The sequence below is a fragment of the Eretmochelys imbricata genome, chromosome 1, assembly GCF_965152235.1.
Source record: "Eretmochelys imbricata isolate rEreImb1 chromosome 1, rEreImb1.hap1, whole genome shotgun sequence".
NCBI classification, from domain to species: Eukaryota; Metazoa; Chordata; order Testudines; family Cheloniidae; genus Eretmochelys; species Eretmochelys imbricata.
In genome coordinates this window covers 272,960,407-272,980,307 of record NC_135572.1, presented here as the reverse complement: position 1 = coordinate 272,980,307, position 19,901 = coordinate 272,960,407, and the positions used below count along the sequence as shown (strand labels likewise).

Genomic DNA, 19,901 nt, shown 5'->3' with positions numbered 1-19,901 from the left:
TTATGGGACAAATGAAAATTTTGGCAAATTGAAAAGTCACAAAAATTTTGTTTCTGGTCAAACAAAAAATTTAGTTTCAACAAAATCTAAATGTTTCATCTTTGACTAGATTTTTCAATAAATGTAAAGGAAACTTTGAAGCTAAAAGTCATTGGAACTGAAAAATCGAAAAACTTCATTTCAAAACGTTGAAATAAACCATGTTGTTTTTTTGGATTTTTTTTTTCCAACCAAAAGAATATGGCAATAAATCAACATGAATTGGCAAAACATTCCCATGTCACCAAATTTATGGTTTTTTCACCAGAAAAAGAGTTTTGGTCAGAAAATATTGCCCAGCTCTAGTACAGAATTCGCTTGTTCCATTAACACCAAGACAAAAATGGTTTTATCCACAAAACTTTCATTTTGGTTACATTGCCATTGAAAATAGGTTTTAATGAAAAAATGTCGCTTAGCTCAACCGATCAGCTATGGCCTGTTGTTCCTACCAGAAGCGGCTGGATGAGGCGTGTGGAGGCTGCAATAATGGGTGCAGAGCAGCTCGGGTGCTGCTTCACGGTCTGGTAGGGGGAGCCTTCCTCCCACCCAGCTCCCAAAGGAACTCTACTAGGGCCAGGGCCGGCTCCAGGCGCCAGCTTTCCAAGCAGGTGCTTGGGGCAACAATTAGAACGGGGCGGCCGTCCGTGTCCCGCAGTGGCAATTCGGCGGCAGCTCCGCCGCTTTTCCTGCTGCTGTGGCTTTTGGGCGGCAGCTCCGCCGCCCTTGGTGCGGTGGCAATTTGGCGGCAGCCCCGGCGCTGTTGTTGCGGCGACTGCTTGGGGTGGCAAAATTGCTAGAGCTGCCCCTGCCGAGTGCACACCCTAGCTGGTCGGACTATGCACTGAGAAGGAAATGGAGGGTAAGCATGGTACCAATCGATTCACTGTTGAATTCCTTGCTCAGAACATATTCAGATACCACCATGAGGGACAACTTTATAAAAACTTAAATAGAAGGGGCTCAGGGTCAGCACTTCTTCAGAGAAACATTATACTAGATAATACCGCCTTCACTATAAAAACACAACCACCTTGTGACACTGCAAGAGTGTAAAATATTGACCTTGCAATAGAAACAGTATGGAATTGATCAGGAAAGAAAAATAGCCATGTCTGTGAAAGCTAGATGCTCTTTTTAAAAATAAAATAAAATAAAATAAAATAAAGCTGAAAAATTTACTGAGTTTGAACGTAACTATTTTTATAGGAGACCAAACCAATACTGAATTACAATTTCACATAGAAACATCGGCTTTAGTCCTCCCTATAGAGGTTCCCTATAAGAGGCAGAGGCCTGATTCTGTTTTCACTTTCAGCAGTGTAAATTAGGAGCAGCTCCACAGCAATCACTGGAATTATTCTGGGGAGAGACGGATCCAGCCTGACACCTTAGAACTGAATGTGTCATTCAGTGGATTGAGAAAAGCAGTTGTTTACCAAACCATCGCTTGGCTAAACGACTATGCACAGGCCAAATAAATACCAAGCCAATATCGTTTGTTTCTTGCTGTGCACAATGGGTTCATCATTGGAGGTAACACAAAACATTGTCCACATTTGAGTATGCTTAAAGTTCACTTGCTTTTAGTTCATGTTCACTTCTGTCACAGGCACAGATGCATGCCTTTTGGAAGGTCTCCCAAAATAAGTAGAGTTGTATGTTATGAAGTACCCACTACCCGCCTTTTCGTCGGCCCAATAGGCTCTGATTCCTTTCTTGGAATCAGTCTTAATGGAAAGGTCATTCCAATGTGGTGATGGCCTGAAGTTTAGTAGGGATTACTGCACGTAACCCCAAGTTGGGTGGTTAACTAACTCTTCACAGGAATGCCGGCAATGTCTTTAACACAACATCTACACTGTCCTCTTAAGTCATACATGGGGACCATTGACTTTTTCTTTATTTTCTGTGACATTCATTTCAATGTGGTTGAAAACTGGATTGTCGGTTCCTTCCTCCGCCATGGTGAAAGGTTTCCAGTTCAAAACTTCCACTTTCTCATTCTGAAAAAGAGTTCACATTGTGAGGCATGGAATCATGTGCACGCGCTCACACCCCCTACATACACACACGCACTATCGCTGTTGTCTACTGCTGGATCCGTCCTCTAAACTAACTCTCACTTCCTGATGTCCTTGCTGCTCAGGTGACATACACAGGATGCATTACAGTGAGGCTCCAAAACATATCTCACACAACAAACATTAAATATTTTCAAAAGAAGTAGGAAAGAGTGAGGCCCAGGGAAGGAGCAAAGGGAGAAAGAAGGGGAATGGAAACGTATAATATTTCTGACTTATTCCAAGGGAGAACGAGATTAAATAAATAGATTTGTTTTTATAGGTAGGGCCTAATTCTTAGTTGGTGAGGTTTTTCAAACCTGTCCGAGTCAGGAGCCTAAGTCCCACTGACTTTGAATGGGACTCAGGTGGGTTTGAAGATACTGCCCATTTACACTATGGCCCCTTTACATCATGCTGACTGCATGAAGGGGACTTGCATCAGATGTAAATTTCTCATTTAAATGTATAGGAGATCAAGAGTCACTACATTTTTTTAAAAAAACTAGTTTCAACATTTTCAATTCATTTTAAAAAAACCCAAACAAACCCTTAATTCTGAGCAAGGAGAGTTTCCTATCAAGCTTTTCAAATAAGAAATAAAAGTTAAAAAGCAACCAGAGTCGCTATTCAAACACAGGGCCAGCACCATTGTTTTCCATATTGATTTAAAAGTTGTGGTGGGGTCAGTTAGACTTTAGCATGGAGAAAATACACTAACCAGCTATGCTTGCACAGAGCAATACTGGGATGGGTTTGTTTCTGGGTTGTGAGAGTGAAAAAGAAGAGCATGATTCTCCTATGAGGGCCTGATCCATCCAATGCTCATTGTAGTTGATGGGAGTCTCTCCGTTGACATTATGATGCTCTGAACTAGTCCGGTAGTGAATCAGGCGTAACTCCACTGAAGTCAAGAGAGTTTTAGTGATGTGAATGGGGGGAAGAATCAAGCCTGTAGTTGGGGATTTTAACTAGTAGGACAGAGCAGGCTGATGCACGTAGATGGAAGAGAAAGCATAAACTGATATACACTGCAACAGCTGGAATTTCTCTAGATATACGAGTAGGATGTGTGGGTTTAATCACATACTTTGCTATTGTCATTCAAAATGCATCTAACACTTGTTCCTGGCCTCAGAAGAATAGCTCCTGTATTCTTGTGTACCAACTTGTTATCACCACCAGGAGCTATTGTTCTTCTAATCCTGGTGCCTACCTGCATTTCATCAGTGAAAATCAGAGTTTACTGGCCTCCTTGCTTCAGAGAATGCATCTTCCTTACATCTAACTACACCTAAACAGAAATCTCCATTTGCCTAAACTGGCTCAGCCAAAATGGAAGGCACCCACATATTTTGCCTCAATAATTAGACAGTCTTTAATAGTAATCATTTCACCCACTCTCCACCCAGTTTCTGCTCTATGTAATAAGCCAGTTGTATCTGGATCCAAGGACTATGGCCAGCTAATCTGCGCGTATCAGCATTGGCATGCACTTGCACATTTGGTTCATGGCATTATGTCCTCATCTGGTGTAAAGCAGTGGAGCACCATTGCAGTCAGAGGAGCAGCGCTGATTTACACCAGCTGAGGGTCTGGTCCATTTTCTAGGTGGACAAATAACATGTAACGTATTAAAAAAAACCAACCCTACCTCTACTGTATATAGTTAGTAACATGAGGTTTTCATAAGGGGAAGAGTCTGCAAATTGGATCATCTTTGAAAGATGCTTGCTACGTGGCACACCGCACTAGCCAATGGCTGCCTTAGCCATTCTTTCTAACTGAGTGTACTGAAAACATAGACCTTAGAGGTGACCTGCAGTTAATTTTTTTTTTTATCTAAATGCTAAAGGCCGCATTGTGAGCCTGTTCCTCACACAGGTGAGCAGCTACTCTCATTGAGACTCCTCAGGGGAGTGAGCCCCACACTGGATAAAGGCTCCAGGCCAGACTCTCAGCTTGTGGCAATTGTTGTAGCTGCACTCAAGTCAATGGAGTTATGACAATTTAAAGCCTCTGAGGTTCTGGCCCTCCATGTTTAAGGGACGTATTTTAAAATGCTGCTCCCTGACTGCTGAAACTTTTCCTGGTTTATTTTAACACAAGGGGACGGACCACTACAGCATTGCCAAAGGCAGCTGCCAACAAGCTATATTTTTCCTTTAAGAAGTGTTGGCTCTTTAATAATCTAACTATATTTTTGAGCGGTTTAGCTCCAATCTACTCAATACTTTTTTCTTCCATTTTTTTCCCCTTTTCTTTTTTGAATGGAGGTGTGTGTAATGTGGATCAACAGGCTGGGAAATTTTTCCCCTCAAACTGTAGCTGGTCTAATGACCAATGTCAGAAATAAGATCGAGAACAGATTTACAAAACAAGAAAGCTTTGCTGAAGTGCAAAGGCACCACTGGCCCTCATTTTATGAGGCTAGCTAGGGAGCGCTCGGTTATTCTCTCTAATCTGCTGACCCAAAGCCCAATACTACCTGCTACTGTAGCCATAAATAGCTGCCTTGTCTATGCCAGCTACCTAATCCTGATATACCTTGTGCACAGCTGCTGCCTTAAATGAAGTAGTCATATCAGAAAGCATCAGTGTCTCCTACTGGATCAGCCATTCATATGGGTAGGGGGGCATGAGGTGAGGGGGAGAAAAGTGAAAAAAATGTAGTCCCCTAGGGGAAGCTCTTGCTTTTCTGTCACATTATTGCCTCTTAAGGTGTGCTTATGCTATTGTCTGCCTTGTGTGACACAGAGCCAGACAGGATTACACAGCCAGCAGGCTAATTGACCCAAATTCAACCTTTGGAGAGATATAGATAGATAATGCTGTGTTTTTTGTGTATTTACATATATATTGTTAGAGGTTAACGAACAGTTCCTGTCTATTGCTGTATTCTGTTAATTCAGAGATCAAAAGAAGACGTTAACATTTAAATGAATTGTATACGTATTAATATCACTGTCTGAATTTCTCTTTGAAGTTTGTGATAAATCACATGTAAATGGCTGGAGATAGGCAATGCCTTATGTTAATCCATGTATCTAATTACCGGTGATGTTTAGGAAATAGGAAGTTACTTCAGAGACACTATGGTTCACCCAAGGACTGTATGCTGACAAGAGGCTTCCCCGGGAACATTCTAAAGGTGTCTTGGGACCTTATCCTTTCATCTCAAATCCGCTTATGCTTCATCAGGAGAAGCTTGAGCCACAAGATTGATGTCTCCAGTTCCATTGTGGATCACCCTGATATTGAACATTGGACTAAACCTATGGACTAATTCTGAAAGAACTCTTTGTAACTCTAAAGCTCCCCAGCTCTGCTATGAAACTGACCTAAGTTCACATCTGTATGTATAGTGATCTTTTAACCAATAACTCTCTTTTTTAATAAATTTTACTTTAGTTAATAAGAATTAGCTGTAAGTGTGTATTTGAGTAAGATCTAAAATATTCATTAACCTGGTGGGTAATGTGTCCGATCCTTTGGGATTGGTAAAACTTTTTTATATGATGAACAAGATTTTCAGTAATCCTCATAATATTTGACTTGGCTGTCTGGGTTGACAAAGACTGGGTTGCTTTAATGGAACTGTGTTGTTGGCTTCTGGGTAACCAGTAAGGTATTGTAGAAGCTGTTTTGTTGCTGGCTTGGTGAATCTAAGTATCAGAATAACCACCAGTCTTTGTGATTGTCTGCCCCATTCTTTGCAGTTTGCCCTAACTGAGCAATGTCAGTGTGGCCCCCCTGGGATCCCAGTCACATCTTGTATGTTTGGAGTGACCAATACTGAATTGTACAGAGGAAGAAACTGAAAGGACAGGATCTGGATCAAAGAGTGGATGAACACTGAAACCATTTCTTTAGAAAAAGTAACACCCCCACCCTGGTGTATTTGTCTCTGTTACCCAGGAGGACAGATTGCTTGAAGGAGGCAAACTAGAATGATACACATAACTATACTTACTGTCTTGGGTTTAGAAAATGAGAAGTTGGACAGTATGTCCTCTTTGGTCAGCAAGAATTTACGATCTATGTTCTGCTTTATTCCTCCTGCAAAATACCCACAGTGTTAAATTCTTTATCAACTGTTTTTAACAAGGTAATCCTATTCAACTGATAACGGTACATCAGATGCCAGCTACCTGCTGTGTCCAGCCTTCCCACACACTTTGTCTTAAAGGACTATTGTCATGATGTGAACAGGGCCCGTCCTAGACCAGATGACACCCTAGGCGAGGTGCATCTTCGGCGCCCTCTCCCCCTCCATTTGTTAAACTTTTGAATACTGTGACAGGGTCAGGCCAGATGGCTACACGAGAGTGATAGAAGGCAGATATATTAGCCCCAGGTTAAGTAGGTCCCTTTTCCCTGGGTAAGGTAACAGGGAAGATTCCAGAACAATCAGGAACTTTCTGGAAACAATTAAGGCAGACAGGCTGATTAGAACACCTTCAGCCAATCAAGAAGCTGCTAAAATCAATTAAGACAGGCAGGCTAATCAGGGCACCTGGGTTTAGAAAGAAGCTCACTTCAGTTTGTGGTGCGCATGTGAGGAGCTGGGAGCAAGAGGTGCAAGAAGCTGAGAGTGAGAAGGCATACTACTGGAAGACTGAGAAGTACAAGCGTTATCAGACATCAGGAGGAAGGTCCTGTGGTGAGAATAAAGAAGGTATTGGGAGGAGGCCATGGGGAAGTAGCCCAGGGAGTTGTAGCTGTCACGTAGCTGTTACAGGAGCCAGCTGCAATCCACAGGGCCCTGGGCTGGAACCCAGAGTAGAGAGTGAGCCCGGGTTCCCCCCATCCCTCCATCCCCCCAACTCCCTACTTGATACTGGAGGAGTTGACCTGGACTGTGGTTTCCACCAGAGGGGAAGGTCTCTGTCCTGTTCCCTGATCCACTAGGTGGATCAGCAGAGACTGCAGGGATTGTTCTTCTTCCTTTTCCCCATGCTGGCCAGTGATGAGGCTAACTGAGTAAACGGCATATTTGAGCCACAGAAGTGGCCAAATTGCGGGCTGCCGTGAACCTCTGAGGCAAGCAAATCCGCCAATAAGCGCAGGACCCACCAAAGCAGAGGAGGAACTTTGTCACAATACCTTATTTTTTATTGAATTTGTAGCCCATTTCATGACTTTAATGCAAAGTTTGTATGCATGATTTATTCCTGTCATGATAGGGATATGCAAATGTATGCAAATTTATCCATGTCATCCCTCAAGATGATAAATTTGCACTCCAGGATCTGTAAATGTGTATTTATTCATGCCATGTATAAGCTAGTCTGGAAGGTTCCACAAGATTTTACAAAGGTCCAGAACATTCTAGGAGGTTAGTGAAAAATGAATCCACGTACGGAACACCTGAAACATTTTACTTCAAACATTTTATTTTCCCTTTTGGTTACTAACAATACAAACAGCACCCTGAGCCTGATGCCACCCAAGCCCAGTACTCCAGGCAGTTGCCTGGGTCACCTGCCCCTAAATCCAGCCCTGGATGTGAAGCATTGAGGAGGAAGTGGAGGAAGGAAAATGAGAGAACTCCTGGGAGCACCAGAAAGAGTTTGAGGAATTCTAGAGTAAAGAAATCAATGACGATGTGCCTTATTCTCCTCCGCTTCTACATGCAGTGAGTCTAATGGAAACCATCCTGTTCACTATGTTTTAGTATGTGTGGCCTTAGTGGTGAGCTGAGCATGCAGGGTTCAGGTCTAGATTAGTTTTAGGTTAGGAGTTAGATTGAATCAGGTCTACGATCCAACTGCTCTCACTGGCCTGAAATGTTGAGAGATCAGCTGCACTTTTGTGGGTTTTTTTCTACCGCATCCAAATTGGATAATAGCCTCATTTTGGATTTTCCTGGAACCAAAATCAGAGGGTTGGGTTGGGATCTCGGGGTTCAGATCCCAACTGTCATGCCTACTCTTAGGGTCTTGGTAATTTGCAGCAATCTATTTCACTAGACTTTTCCTTGGGCAGCTGACATGGCTTTACACCATGAACCCTTCCTTGGGAGCATGGCTTGGCAAGCATAGTGAAAATGGGCACTGGGCATGCTCAGTAAGCACATTTTGAATGCTTTTAACTCACTCAAAGCAAAACCACTACTAACCTCTGGGAGAAGGAAAGATGCTTCTCCTGAGGCCAGGCTATCTCCATGCTGGATGGCAGCTCTGAAGCCTCAGCCCCAGCTCAGGTTTAATGCAATGGGTAAATGGATTTTTTTCGCCCCAGTCTCCTCAGGTTCAAAAACTGCTGATGTTACTACCTCACAATTCAAAGGAGAAAGAAATGCCCCCTTTGGACAGAGACCATGTCTGGAAAATTTCAGGCCAAAAGATAAAGGTTCTAGAAAGCTGTGAGTGAATGAAACCAGAGAGTGCACGCTCAACCAGAGCGGTCACTGAAACTTCTCGTAATAGGGACAGTTCCATGTGTGTGCACGTTAATGTGGAAAACAACGTATAGTTGTGTTAAACCAAAACTCTGGAAAAAGTACCTGTTAAGAGGCTGACAATCATTCCCAAAAGTACTGTGACCAGAGTCCCAAGTGTGCTGAAGTACAGATACGACAAGGAATACCAATAATCAGCCAGGACAGGTCTAGGAAAAGTGGGGGAAACATTTTGTTAGAATCTTCTTCAAAATTCAGACAACCTGAAAATGCATAAAACTAGGCACTAAGACAGTAAATATAAGAAACGTTCTGTGCTAAAAAAATAATGTGCCTCATGCTACTCTCCGGTAGAGAAACCCACCTGGCACTCAAACTCTGAGGTAAAACTGGCAGTATCAGGCCAGTATGGTGGGTGAATGGGCCATGGACAGTAAAATCACATGAGCCCGTTCCTCCCCTAGGAATTCTGGCCAGAACTGAAGAGTCTGGCCATAGGCGGCGTGTGAGTCTTTCCTTTGGAGAGGCTATGGAGCACTGGAAGCTCCCTAGAAGTGTGGCTGAGGGGGGGCACTGGCACCCAGAACGCGGCCCCGTCTCTGGTTGGCCTCTTCCCCCAAGGCCCTGCCCTCACTCCGCTATGCTCTGCTGAGTGGTGCCTCACTGCCCCCCCCACCACTCCTCCAGCTCCTTACTGCCCCCAACCCCTTGTCACCTGGGCTCCTCACCGCCCCCTCCCCCGGGCTCATTGTTGTCCCACCACGCCCCGCAGGGTTCAGTCCCACCCTGGGAGGCGAAGGGGAGAGGCCCGTGCTGCAGCTGGGGGAGGCAGGGTGGCTCAGGGGTGTGGCTGCCCAGGGTTAAGCCGAAGCTGGCCCTTGGGAGGCAGGAGCTCCAGGGCCACTGCCGCTTCCCCTTGCAGCACAGATGGTGGCATGGCTCATTCGGCTCCCACCGCTGAGGGGCATTGGGCTCCAACTGAGCCAGAGAAGCGCCGCCCAGTTCTCTCCAGGCTACACCAACGGCGTGCCAGCCCTGTGGCTCTCTTGGGGAGGGTGGCGGTGTCCCTGGTGTCTTAGGCATGGACTGCGCCATCACTTCTGCAGATCTCTTATTATCGATGATGCTGTGCACTAAATCTCAGTTAACCAGGGTCCGGTCAACTAGGTTTCAGCTCTCTGCTTGAAGGGCTTTGTGCTACAAAGCAGCAGCAACAAACCACCATTTTGATCCCCTTTGCAACATGCCACAGAGAGAAGCACGTAGTCTGGACCAACGTCTTTAAGCACGTATGGCTTTGTTCTGATGGCCATAGAAACGTGACTGCCTGGCGCCTACTTGGCACTTAAATTTACACTGATGACCATTTAAATTTGCTGAAACTGAAACTTTGTTTTTCATTTTAGAAACGGTAACAAATTATCCACTGTTACTCTAAATAGTTGCTTGAAGCAGAACAGATATACTGCAGAACCTACTAAACGCAAGTGCTTTGGGGTCTAAGATTTGTTTGCTCTTATATGTAACATCCCACCCCTCATGCTGGTGAATCAGTACATAGACACAGGAACGCGGGAGCAGTGATCCGTCTAATCAGGTATCCAGCTGCTTCAGGGAAAGGCCTAGGAAACTCCCAATTCACCTAACCATGCAATACTACACCAGCTAAGGGGAACTTTTTCCTAAGGATACCCAGCTGCTGACCCAGTTATGTCCTGAGACATAAGAATTGACAGCCCTTAGAATTTTTAATCTAAGCATTGTCTTTTAATCTAATTTAATCGAACTGCTACGTCTTGTTCTTGGGGGGGGGGGGGGGTTGTTCTGTTTTGACTGTATGACACAATACAATGTAAGATAATATAACAATCGCAGAGGAAAAATACCCCAGCATTTCACCCAGTTGCACTTCACTCTTATGGTTTTGCAGAACGTGGCTAGTTACTTCCGCATAGATATGATGCTGTTGGGTAAACTGTTGCTGGAAGATTCACTGAAAACTCTTAATCACCCTCAAGGTTTAACCTGCTTAGATAGTAAAACAGCAGCAACCCTGACAGTATGAAATAAACACAAATCCCCTTTGCCTATCCACACTGCAGCAACAAAACTAGTTCCCAATAAGGCACATGTAACTGTAGAACTCTACAGTACTGATCCAATGCCTACTGACTTCCAGGGGGTTCGATAAGCGCCCCCCAGTAGGAGAAAACACAAAATGCTGTAAACAAAAGAAAAAGAGGCCTGTGATCTGGCCGACCAAAAAGGGAAACCTGCATACCCTACAGCAGACTCAGGATGACCAAGGAGACACCTCATCACAAGAAGAAGAGCCACTCCACGTTTTGTCTTTGGCAGTGGGCTCACATGAATACTGGGTAACCCCATTGTTGGACGGCAAACCTATACTAATGGATACCGGTGCAGCTGTCTCGCTGGTCTCTGAGTCTGTGTATAAAGAAAAGCTACAGCATCTTCTGCTTTAAACAACAAAAACAATTCTGAAGACGTATACGGGAGAAGCTGTGCCCATGTTGGGCACTATTGATGTTAAGGTGGAGCTCAATGGACAGGCTGCTAAATTGCCACTGTTTGTGGTGAGAGGTAATTACCCAGCCTTAATGGGTAGATCTTGGCTTAGGAAGATCCAGCTGAACTGGGCAGAAGAGCACCAAATGACTAAAGAAGAAACCAGTCTGCCTGCTATACTAAGGAAACATACTGCTGTTTTTGGAGAGGATCTGGGAAGTATGAAGGGAATCACTGTGACATTGAACATTAAACCTGACAGTCAACCAAAATATCTGAAAGCCAGAACTGTGCCATATGCCATCAGGCCGAAGGTTGAAGCAGACCTGGAGCACCTGGTCACAAATGGAATCCTAATACCAGTTATCCATAGCCCATGAGCATCTCCAATTGTTCCAATAGTGAAGAAAGATGCCTCCCTCTGGATTTGTGGTGATTTTAAAGTCACTGTCAACCCAGTGTTGAGTGCAGAGCAATACCCGCTTCCCCACATCGATGACCTCTTCGCAGGCCTGGCTGGGGGACAAAAGTTCAGTAAGATTGATCTGAGCCAAGTGTATTTACAGATGCACATTGATGAAAAGTCCCCAGAACTGTTGACTATTATCGGCATAAGGGGCTTTATCGATACTGTCGCCTACCCTTCGGAATAACGTCTGCTCCCGCCCTGTTCCAGAGGGCTATGGACCAGATCTTGTGTGGCTTGCCAGGAGTCCAGTGCTATCTGGATGATATCCTGGTCACTGGAAGGAATGAGGAGGATCACCTAAAGAATTTAGAGGCTACCCTAGAAAGACTGGAAGAGTATGGCCTATGAATCCATGAAGACAAGTATGAATTCTTCCAGCCCTCTGTTGAATATTTGGGACACATCATTGATGCTACAGGTCTTTGTAAGACCCCTGCAAAAGTTAAGGCTATTGTGGAGGCTACCCCTCCTCGAAACGTTAGCTAGCTTTGCTCGTTTCTAGGACTATTGAACTATTATGGAAAGTTCATCTCACCGTTAGCCACACTGCTAAAACCACTTCACGAACTCCTTGGGCAGAACAAGGCCTGGAAATGGCCTGAAGCCTGGGAGGTTGCATTTAACAAAGCTAAGGATGCACTGCTAAATTCTGAAGTCCTGATGCACTTTGATCCATCCTTACCCCTACAGCCGGCCTGCGATGCATCCCCTTATGGAGTGGGAGCAGTCGTGTCACACATTATGCCTTCGGGAGAAGAGAGACCTATTGCTTTTGCGTCATGCACTCTAAACAAAGCAGAAACTAACTATGCCCAAATCAAATGTGAGACATTGGGAGTCGTTTTCGGAATTCAGAAATTTCATCAGTACCTGTTCGGACGGAAGTTTACTCTTCTCACAGACCATCGACCCCTGACTTCAATTTTTGGACCCCACACAGGCATTCCCCCATTAGCTCCTAGTCATATGCAACATTGGGCATTGTTGCTTTCTGCGCACACATATGAAATCAAATATTGGAAATCCACTCTGCACGGCAATGCGGATGATCTCTCAAGGCTGCCTTTGCCAGTCAAACATCAAGATATTGCCCAGAAGGAAATCTTTTACTTTGAACAGGTAGAGAATACACCTATCACCACTACTCAGGTAAAGAAGGCAAATCGAGTTGACCCAGTATTGTCCCATGTTATGGACCTGGTGATGCATGGAACATCTCTCTGAACCTCTCCAGTCTCACCCAACCTTGTTACCTACATGTCCAGGAGGACAGAGTTATCGATCCAATCTGGTTGTTTGTTGTGGGGGAGACGCGTCATTATCCCACCACCACTGAGATCACAGATGTTAGATCAGCTACAATCTGGTCACTGTGGAATAGTGCGCCTGAAGGAAATTGCACAAAGCTATTTTTGGTGGCCTGGATTGGACAGTGCTATTGAAGAGAAGGCAAGAGCTTGTATGTCATGTCAGGGTGTGAGGAATGCACCCCAGTGAGCACCCCTACACCCATGGGACTGGCCTGAAAACCTGTGAAAATGCTGGCCCCCTTGAAAGAAGCAAGTTCTTGGTGGAGGTAGATGCCCATTCTAAATGGCCAGAAGTCTCTATAATGGAGTCCACTACTGCAGAGAGTACCATCCAAAAACTGTGAGGACTCTTTAGTCGTTTCGTCTGCCAGAACAACTTGTGAGTGACAACGGACCACAGTTCATCTCTCAAGAGTTTCAGAATTTTATGAAGGCAGATGGGATACACCACATCACTTCAGCACCATATCATCCATCCACCAATGGATTAGCCGAAAGATTCGTGCAGACAATGAAACAAGCTTTGAAATTGGCAAGGGGACAATCATCCATTCAAAAGCATCTGGACACCTTCTTACTATCCTACAGAAACACACCTCATGCTACGACCAAGGCATCCCCGGCCTTTCTAATGATGGGATGACAGCTGCGCACTTGCTTTGATCTGCTGAAACTTTCTGAACCCCAACAAATTGTGCAACGTCAGCAGCAAGATCAAGTCAACAGGCGTGCACCCAGAGCAAGAGGCCGAACCTTTAGCCTGGGACATCCGGTTTTGGCTCGGAATTATAATTCTGGAACTAAATGGGTCCCTGCCACTGTCATCGCTCAAACAGGGCCTGTTTCCTACACAGTCCGGACTGCAGAGGATCTCGCCTGGCGGTGACATGTAGATCAGCTGCTGCCAGGTCATACCAGTCCTCAGGACATATCTTCAGTTGAGTTGCCTAACTTCACCACTTCCGCTGAGACACCGAATCAAGAGTCACCTGTTCCTGACTTTTCCCCTCCATTTCTGCCGGTGGCAGAGATACCCCTCTGCCCAACACGAGCTTATACCACATCCTCACCCATTCGCCCTCCAAACCCTGAGCCCATTGTCAGGCCCGCGCCCAAGACACTTTCAGGTGCACCAACACCAGAAGTCCGCCATAATCCAGCTAGAGGCAGAAGGCCTCCTCAATGGCTGGATTTTTAGCGAGGGCAAACCCATGGTTACAGGGCAAAATAATCCCTGGGGTTTAGCCGGGAAGGGAGGCAGTCTATCCTTCTCTAGTTTAGTGTTTGTTTTATTTAGGGGATTTTCTAATTAAGGGGGGAAGGAATATATTGTGTATCTGGTTGTCGTGGTAATAGAATCTTGTACAGATGGTCACAACATTTTAAATCAAGGACTGGTGCACTATGTGGCCGATTTGTTATATACCTTTCAGTGCCTTGCAGACGTACAAGGGTTGTTAAAGTTGGCATTTCGGTTGTTGCAGTCCAGTTGCTTCCTGTTCCTGGGCTGCCTATATCACAGCCGATAGTTGTGAGGTTTAATGGCATAGTTCTCTCAGGGGGTGGAGGGTAAATCTGAGCCCCAATGCCAACCCAGAGTGAAACAGTAAAGCCCCCAATAAGACCTACAAATGCACCCTGTAAAACAAAGTAAAATCGGATTGAAATGTAAAGCAAAAAAACCCAAGAGGGTTGACAAAGAAAAACACTGTCAAGATTTTTCAGAACTGGGTGGCCTAATTTTCAAAAATGACTTAAATGGGAGCTGTTGGAAGGTGCTCAACACTTGAAAACGAGGCCACTTAATCAGATGGCTAAGTATGGGCTTGAGTCTAACTTTAGGCGCTAAGGTCTGAAATTCTTGGCCCGTGATTTTTTTAAACAACTTCGATCAGGTAGAAACTATGAAGGCAGAAGCCTTTTTTTTTTTTTTAATTTTATTTTATTTTGTTTTGCTATTTTATTTGAATAAGCTGTCCTAACACCTTGGAGCAGGTACATTGTGAATTTTGTGCATGTGTTTTCCCCCCAATATTCTGTCTGCAATAGGAGGAATTGCTTTAGAGCAAACACTTTTACCTTTTCTAAAGATAGGAACTCTCTTCAAGATCTGAGCAATTAATTAAACTCTGATTTAGCTGCAGCCAGTTATAATAGCAATCCAGGCTGCTAGAGCCTATACACTAGCATGCCTACCTCTTTTAAAAACAGTCTCAATTTTTTTAGAAAATGTCCCCAAGGACTAACTAAGAATTTAATTGGGATTTAAGTACTGTGTAGACCTTGCCCTGGTTCTCTGAACAGGGATGAATCTCACTCATAATTCATTGCAGACCACAGAGATATTACAAATACAAAAGTTAACAATATTTGATTTAGACTCTTATCAACTATGGTGCTGTGCACTAACTCTCAGCTCACATGTGTCCAGAGAACTAAATTTCACTTCTCTCCTGCTCTCAAGGCTTCTTGCTACAAACACCAAAATGTTAGACTTTATAAACTCTGGAGAACACCTCTGTTTTTAGAGTGTCATAATGTAGGAATGCCTTGGGCAATTCATTTTGACTCATAGGTAATATTTACCTTGGCCTCAGATCTAAGGGGTGGGTGTGGGTGTGGGTGTGGGTGTGGGTGGGTGTTTTAGATGAGGGTGGCCAAAACAGGCTTATAATGGAAATTCAATTTGCAGCCATAATTATGAAGTAAATGTCATCAGGCCACAAACTAACAACACACTGCTCTTGTTAGACTGTTTACAGCACATCAGTACTGATTCTGCAGCATTGTGCAAAGACAAATCACTGCTTTAGCCATAGGGAACAAGGAGAAAATAAGTGATTAGTGAATCTTTCCATTTTTAACTATATTTTTTTCAGACTAAAATACTGGCTTTATTGCCTAACTATTGGGGTAAGAGGATGTGGCGGGGAGGGGGTATGTATGAAAAATACTAATCTAAAACATCTCCCATGATGCCTAAAACAAATTATTGCAGGGAGGGGAGTGAAATGATCCCCAAAATGACTATTGTATTTCGCAACCGCAAGACACACAGCTTATACTTACGATAGGGTTTGCAAAGGGGGAGAGGATTCCCAAAGAAAACAGTCCTAGAAGAGGGCCACCAACCATACCAAAAATACTGAGAGCTGCCTGAGGAAGAAAACAAAGTCTCATATCAAGTATCACACAGCAAAGCCAAAACCTGCAACATGAAACCATGGGGGAGGGGAAGGAAATGAAATATCTGCAATTAGGGATTCAAGCTGGCTCTGGGCCAGATCCTCAGCTGGAATAAACTGGTGTAGCTCCATTGTTGAATTACACCAGCTCAGGATTCAGTCCTAGAATTTCCAAGGTAAATACTCATTAAAGGATAAAAGTTAATCACTTAATAGTAGCCAGTGATTGTTCTTTTCAATAATTTCTTCTAGTTCATGAAACAGAGGTGAAAAGCAATTAAACATGCACCTGTAACAAACCGCCCAGAAGGGATGCCAGAGCGGCCATGGCAATGCACACGCCTCCATAAAAAAGACCTGAATGGGTGAGAAAGACAAATGTATCAATTTAAATCTCTACAGTTAAGTTTCCTTCCAATCTAATACTACTGCTGACAAAGCCAAAAATACATGGCAGTTAGGATGGTCTCTGAGAATGGTCAAACCAACAAAAGGCCAGGCACTTTATTACCTCAGGAGGGGATCGTGCAAACATGACAAATCCTTTTACAATATGTGGTCACTGAAGATTAGTTGAAAGATTAAATCTTAAAAAGAAGTTGGGATGAGTAGGGGATAATACGCACAGCAAGAATCACTTACATTCCTGCTCTAATCCTCTGCGCCAACACTTTTTATTTATTTGAAGAACAGATCTTCCGTCTGACCTGAGTTTTGTTCCAGTGAAAACACTTTTAGATTATTGGAGTTCCATGGCTAAGAATTTCCCATACTGCCAGGAGATAGGCAGCCTAAGCAAATGAAGTCCCTCTTCCTCCCAGGGTCCCTAATGCTGGATGAACACTTTAGTTACATCCACCACTCACAAAGCTCTAATTTACAGCTACAGTGGGGACACATTAATCCCAGTGCTTAATATGAGAGGTCAGGCAACTATCCAAGTTCAGACCTGTGAGCCTCCATTCCCATAGCAAACAAAAGCTGGCATTAAAAGTTATTAATAGTGCTTAAGAAACTACATTCTCAGGTGACAATGCTGTTGTAACACCCCTCCCGGCTCTGGTGTGCTCACTGGCAGGGCATGGTCTCTTGCTCGGGAATACAATGAAGTAATTGGCTGTACTCTTCTATCCCTTACTAACCTTATTACAGTAAGAGACATGTTAATTTTTCCCAGCGAACTACCTGGGGCACTGTGGGCCATATCTTCCACTGATGGCAACTGATGTAGCTAGCAAAGAAATCAATGGAACGTGACAGATTTAAACCAGCTGAGGATCTGGTCCTGTATGTTCAACTCAAAATTCTGAGATTGGTTGCTTGGAGGCATTAAACAGATTGAGGGCTTCAGGGTGTATTGTAGCGGTCGTGAACCCTCACATTTTCTAGAAGGAGAGTGCGATGCCGCACATTTCCCCAGCCATGTACCCTGCCAAATAATTCCATGTTCAAGTAGCTGATCACAAAATTCTATCCCATGCACCTGCCTTCTGACAGATGGAATGAAAAATAACGCCATTTCAACCCAAACCCTTTGGGTCTTTTGTATTAGGAATCTAGATTGAATAAGACTACAATATAACTTTACTGCTTAAAGATCAAACAAGATGCCCTTTTCCATGCTCACTTTAAATAGCTGCGCCCCTTCTCCCCCACAGCTGAAAACTCTTGGCCTGATTCTGATTTCACACAGGTTTCATACTGGTGTAATGCCATTGACTTTAATGAAGTTAATCCTGATTTATACCCTTATAAGTGAGATCTAAACCAAGCCCTCCTTCTTTATGACGAAAGTAGAAAATATCCCTCACAAACTTACTCATCCCCTTGGAAATCCAAGCTAGTTTCTTTTCAGAGAGGGAGCTGAAGTAAGGTTTAATGAGATCCTCAACAGTTACAGCTGCTAAAGCATTGATGCTGGAGGACACTGTGCTGCAGATGACAGAATTTGAAACATTTTTGTTTGTTAGGAACTGAGATTACAAACACTTAATAATTGAGATAATGGCAGAGAGATACTGTCTGCAACAATGTCAGAGACCTTATGTGGCTGTAACTACGATACATATTGAAATTATTATTACTAATGGAAAAAAATTTGACAGCACTATCTGTTACATTTTGCAATTGCTTAAAATATTTGTTCTCATAGAGGATAATGCATATTTTAAGAAAAAGAAGCAACCAGACAAATGAGTGGAAGAAAATTTAACATATGTTGCTATAGATCAAAGGATGACTGGTATTTTAAAACCGTTTTTGAATTCATTAATATGTATCGCATCCTTTGGGCTAGGTACATGTACATCGTATGGCATTTCATTGACTATTTTGGATGCACTCTCCAGGCTCAGACCAAAACTTAGAGCCTAAAGCTAGGATCCTAAATCCATATTTAAATAAGTGGGCTGGTTTTCAAATGTCAGTAAGAACTGCTGTGCACCAACACTTTTGAAAATCAGCTGCTTTTTAAAGAGCCTAGATGTAGATTTAGGAGCCTAATTTTGGGCACATATTTCTGAAAAATCTTGGCCTAAATCTTAAAAATGACATGCCTGTATTGTGGCTGGAAAATGAGTATGCCGCGGTGCAGACCACAGCACACACAAAATACGCATCTCCGCACACTTAATGGTTAATTATGAGCTCCAGTGAGCATCTGATAGACTCCAAGGGAACCACTTGTCCCAAACACTTGAAACATCAGCCCCTCTCTCCTGAAAGCAGATCTAGCTACTACTGAATAACTCTGAACATCCTGGATCATATAGAATAGTATCAGACACATTTTCCTTACAGAAAAACATGCCACAATGCCTACTATTTCCCTTCTCTTTAATATTCCGGTGGCACCACCGGTGGCCAAAGTCTGACAAGATTAACTAATTAACAGAATTCAAGTAGAACACCAGAGTTACAATAATAATTTGCACTTCTGCAACCCCTTCCATTTAAGGATTTTAAAGCACTTTACAAACATGAATTTATTAAGGTGAGAAAGTATTATTTTATTCTTCCCCATCTAGTCCAGTATCTGGCCTCTTGTAGTGGCCCAGTCACTGTGCTTCTCAGGAAGGGCAAAATGCCAATCACCTACAATCCACAGTCTGTGCAGTATCAGACATTTTTATACATTACTCTCACAAGCAATCAGCTTGCACCCCAAAGTGTGAAAATGTATTGCCCTTATCATCATGTTTACTTACATATCTACAAATATTAAGAGTCAAAAAATTATTCAACCACAGCATTATAACAGTTGCTCTGGGTATGACTGCTATAGATAAGGTTGTTAACCATTTCTATTCTAATCCCTGATTTTTGCACACTCAAGATTATCCAAAATGTTCACATTAAGGGCTGAAATTTTCCATGCTTGGTCGCTGCCAGAAAGTATACAACTTTGGAAACTTGAAGCAAAAATCTTTTCAGTTGTTTTTCAATTATCAGAAGGTGGGAAATCCATTTTTTAACCACCACCATTTGAAACAAAATATTCTGACCATTTTCACAGGATAAACTCAAAACAGCTGTATTTCTAAATTCCAAACACTAGTTTGTAAATAGCCCCTAATGAGCAGAATGTGCTTCTTAAGTCGTAGGAAGAAGGCTTTAAAATACAGTTCTGAAGCTTTGGAAAAGGAAGGATTAGCAGTAGAAAATTCCCTTAAGCTGCAGCTACCCTGTTTCCCTATAGGATTTCAGGAATTTACAGGAGCAGCTAGTGAAGTAATAGCTTTGAAGTAAAGTGAGGCAGAGCTTGTAAGTGCCATACTTTGCTCATGACAATGGAGTTTATAACGCCAAGGCTCAGACTATCCTTGTTGGTGGAATTTGTTAACAATGGAGACCAAATTGCTTCAATGCCAGGAAATTTAAAGCTCCACTGGTGAAGCCTGAAAA

The 19,901-nt window shown here is 43.4% G+C and overlaps 1 protein-coding gene across 1 annotated transcript in view; it reads right to left on the bottom strand.

Moving 5' to 3' along the window:
• Positions 1–1,913: 1,913 nt before the first annotated feature.
• The window catches only part of SLC5A8 (solute carrier family 5 member 8), a 42,037-nt gene continuing 24,049 nt past the window's right edge, over positions 1,914–19,901 (bottom strand). Inside the window, exons 9-15 of the mRNA XM_077807657.1 lie at positions 17,818–17,930; positions 16,288–16,355; positions 15,883–15,969; positions 14,240–14,451; positions 8,611–8,714; positions 6,076–6,161; positions 1,914–2,045 (exon numbers count right to left, since the gene is read on the bottom strand). Coding sequence (XP_077663783.1) covers positions 1,914–2,045; positions 6,076–6,161; positions 8,611–8,714; positions 14,240–14,451; positions 15,883–15,969; positions 16,288–16,355; positions 17,818–17,930 — 802 coding nt within the window. The remainder of the gene's footprint in view (positions 2,046–6,075; positions 6,162–8,610; positions 8,715–14,239; positions 14,452–15,882; positions 15,970–16,287; positions 16,356–17,817; positions 17,931–19,901) is intronic.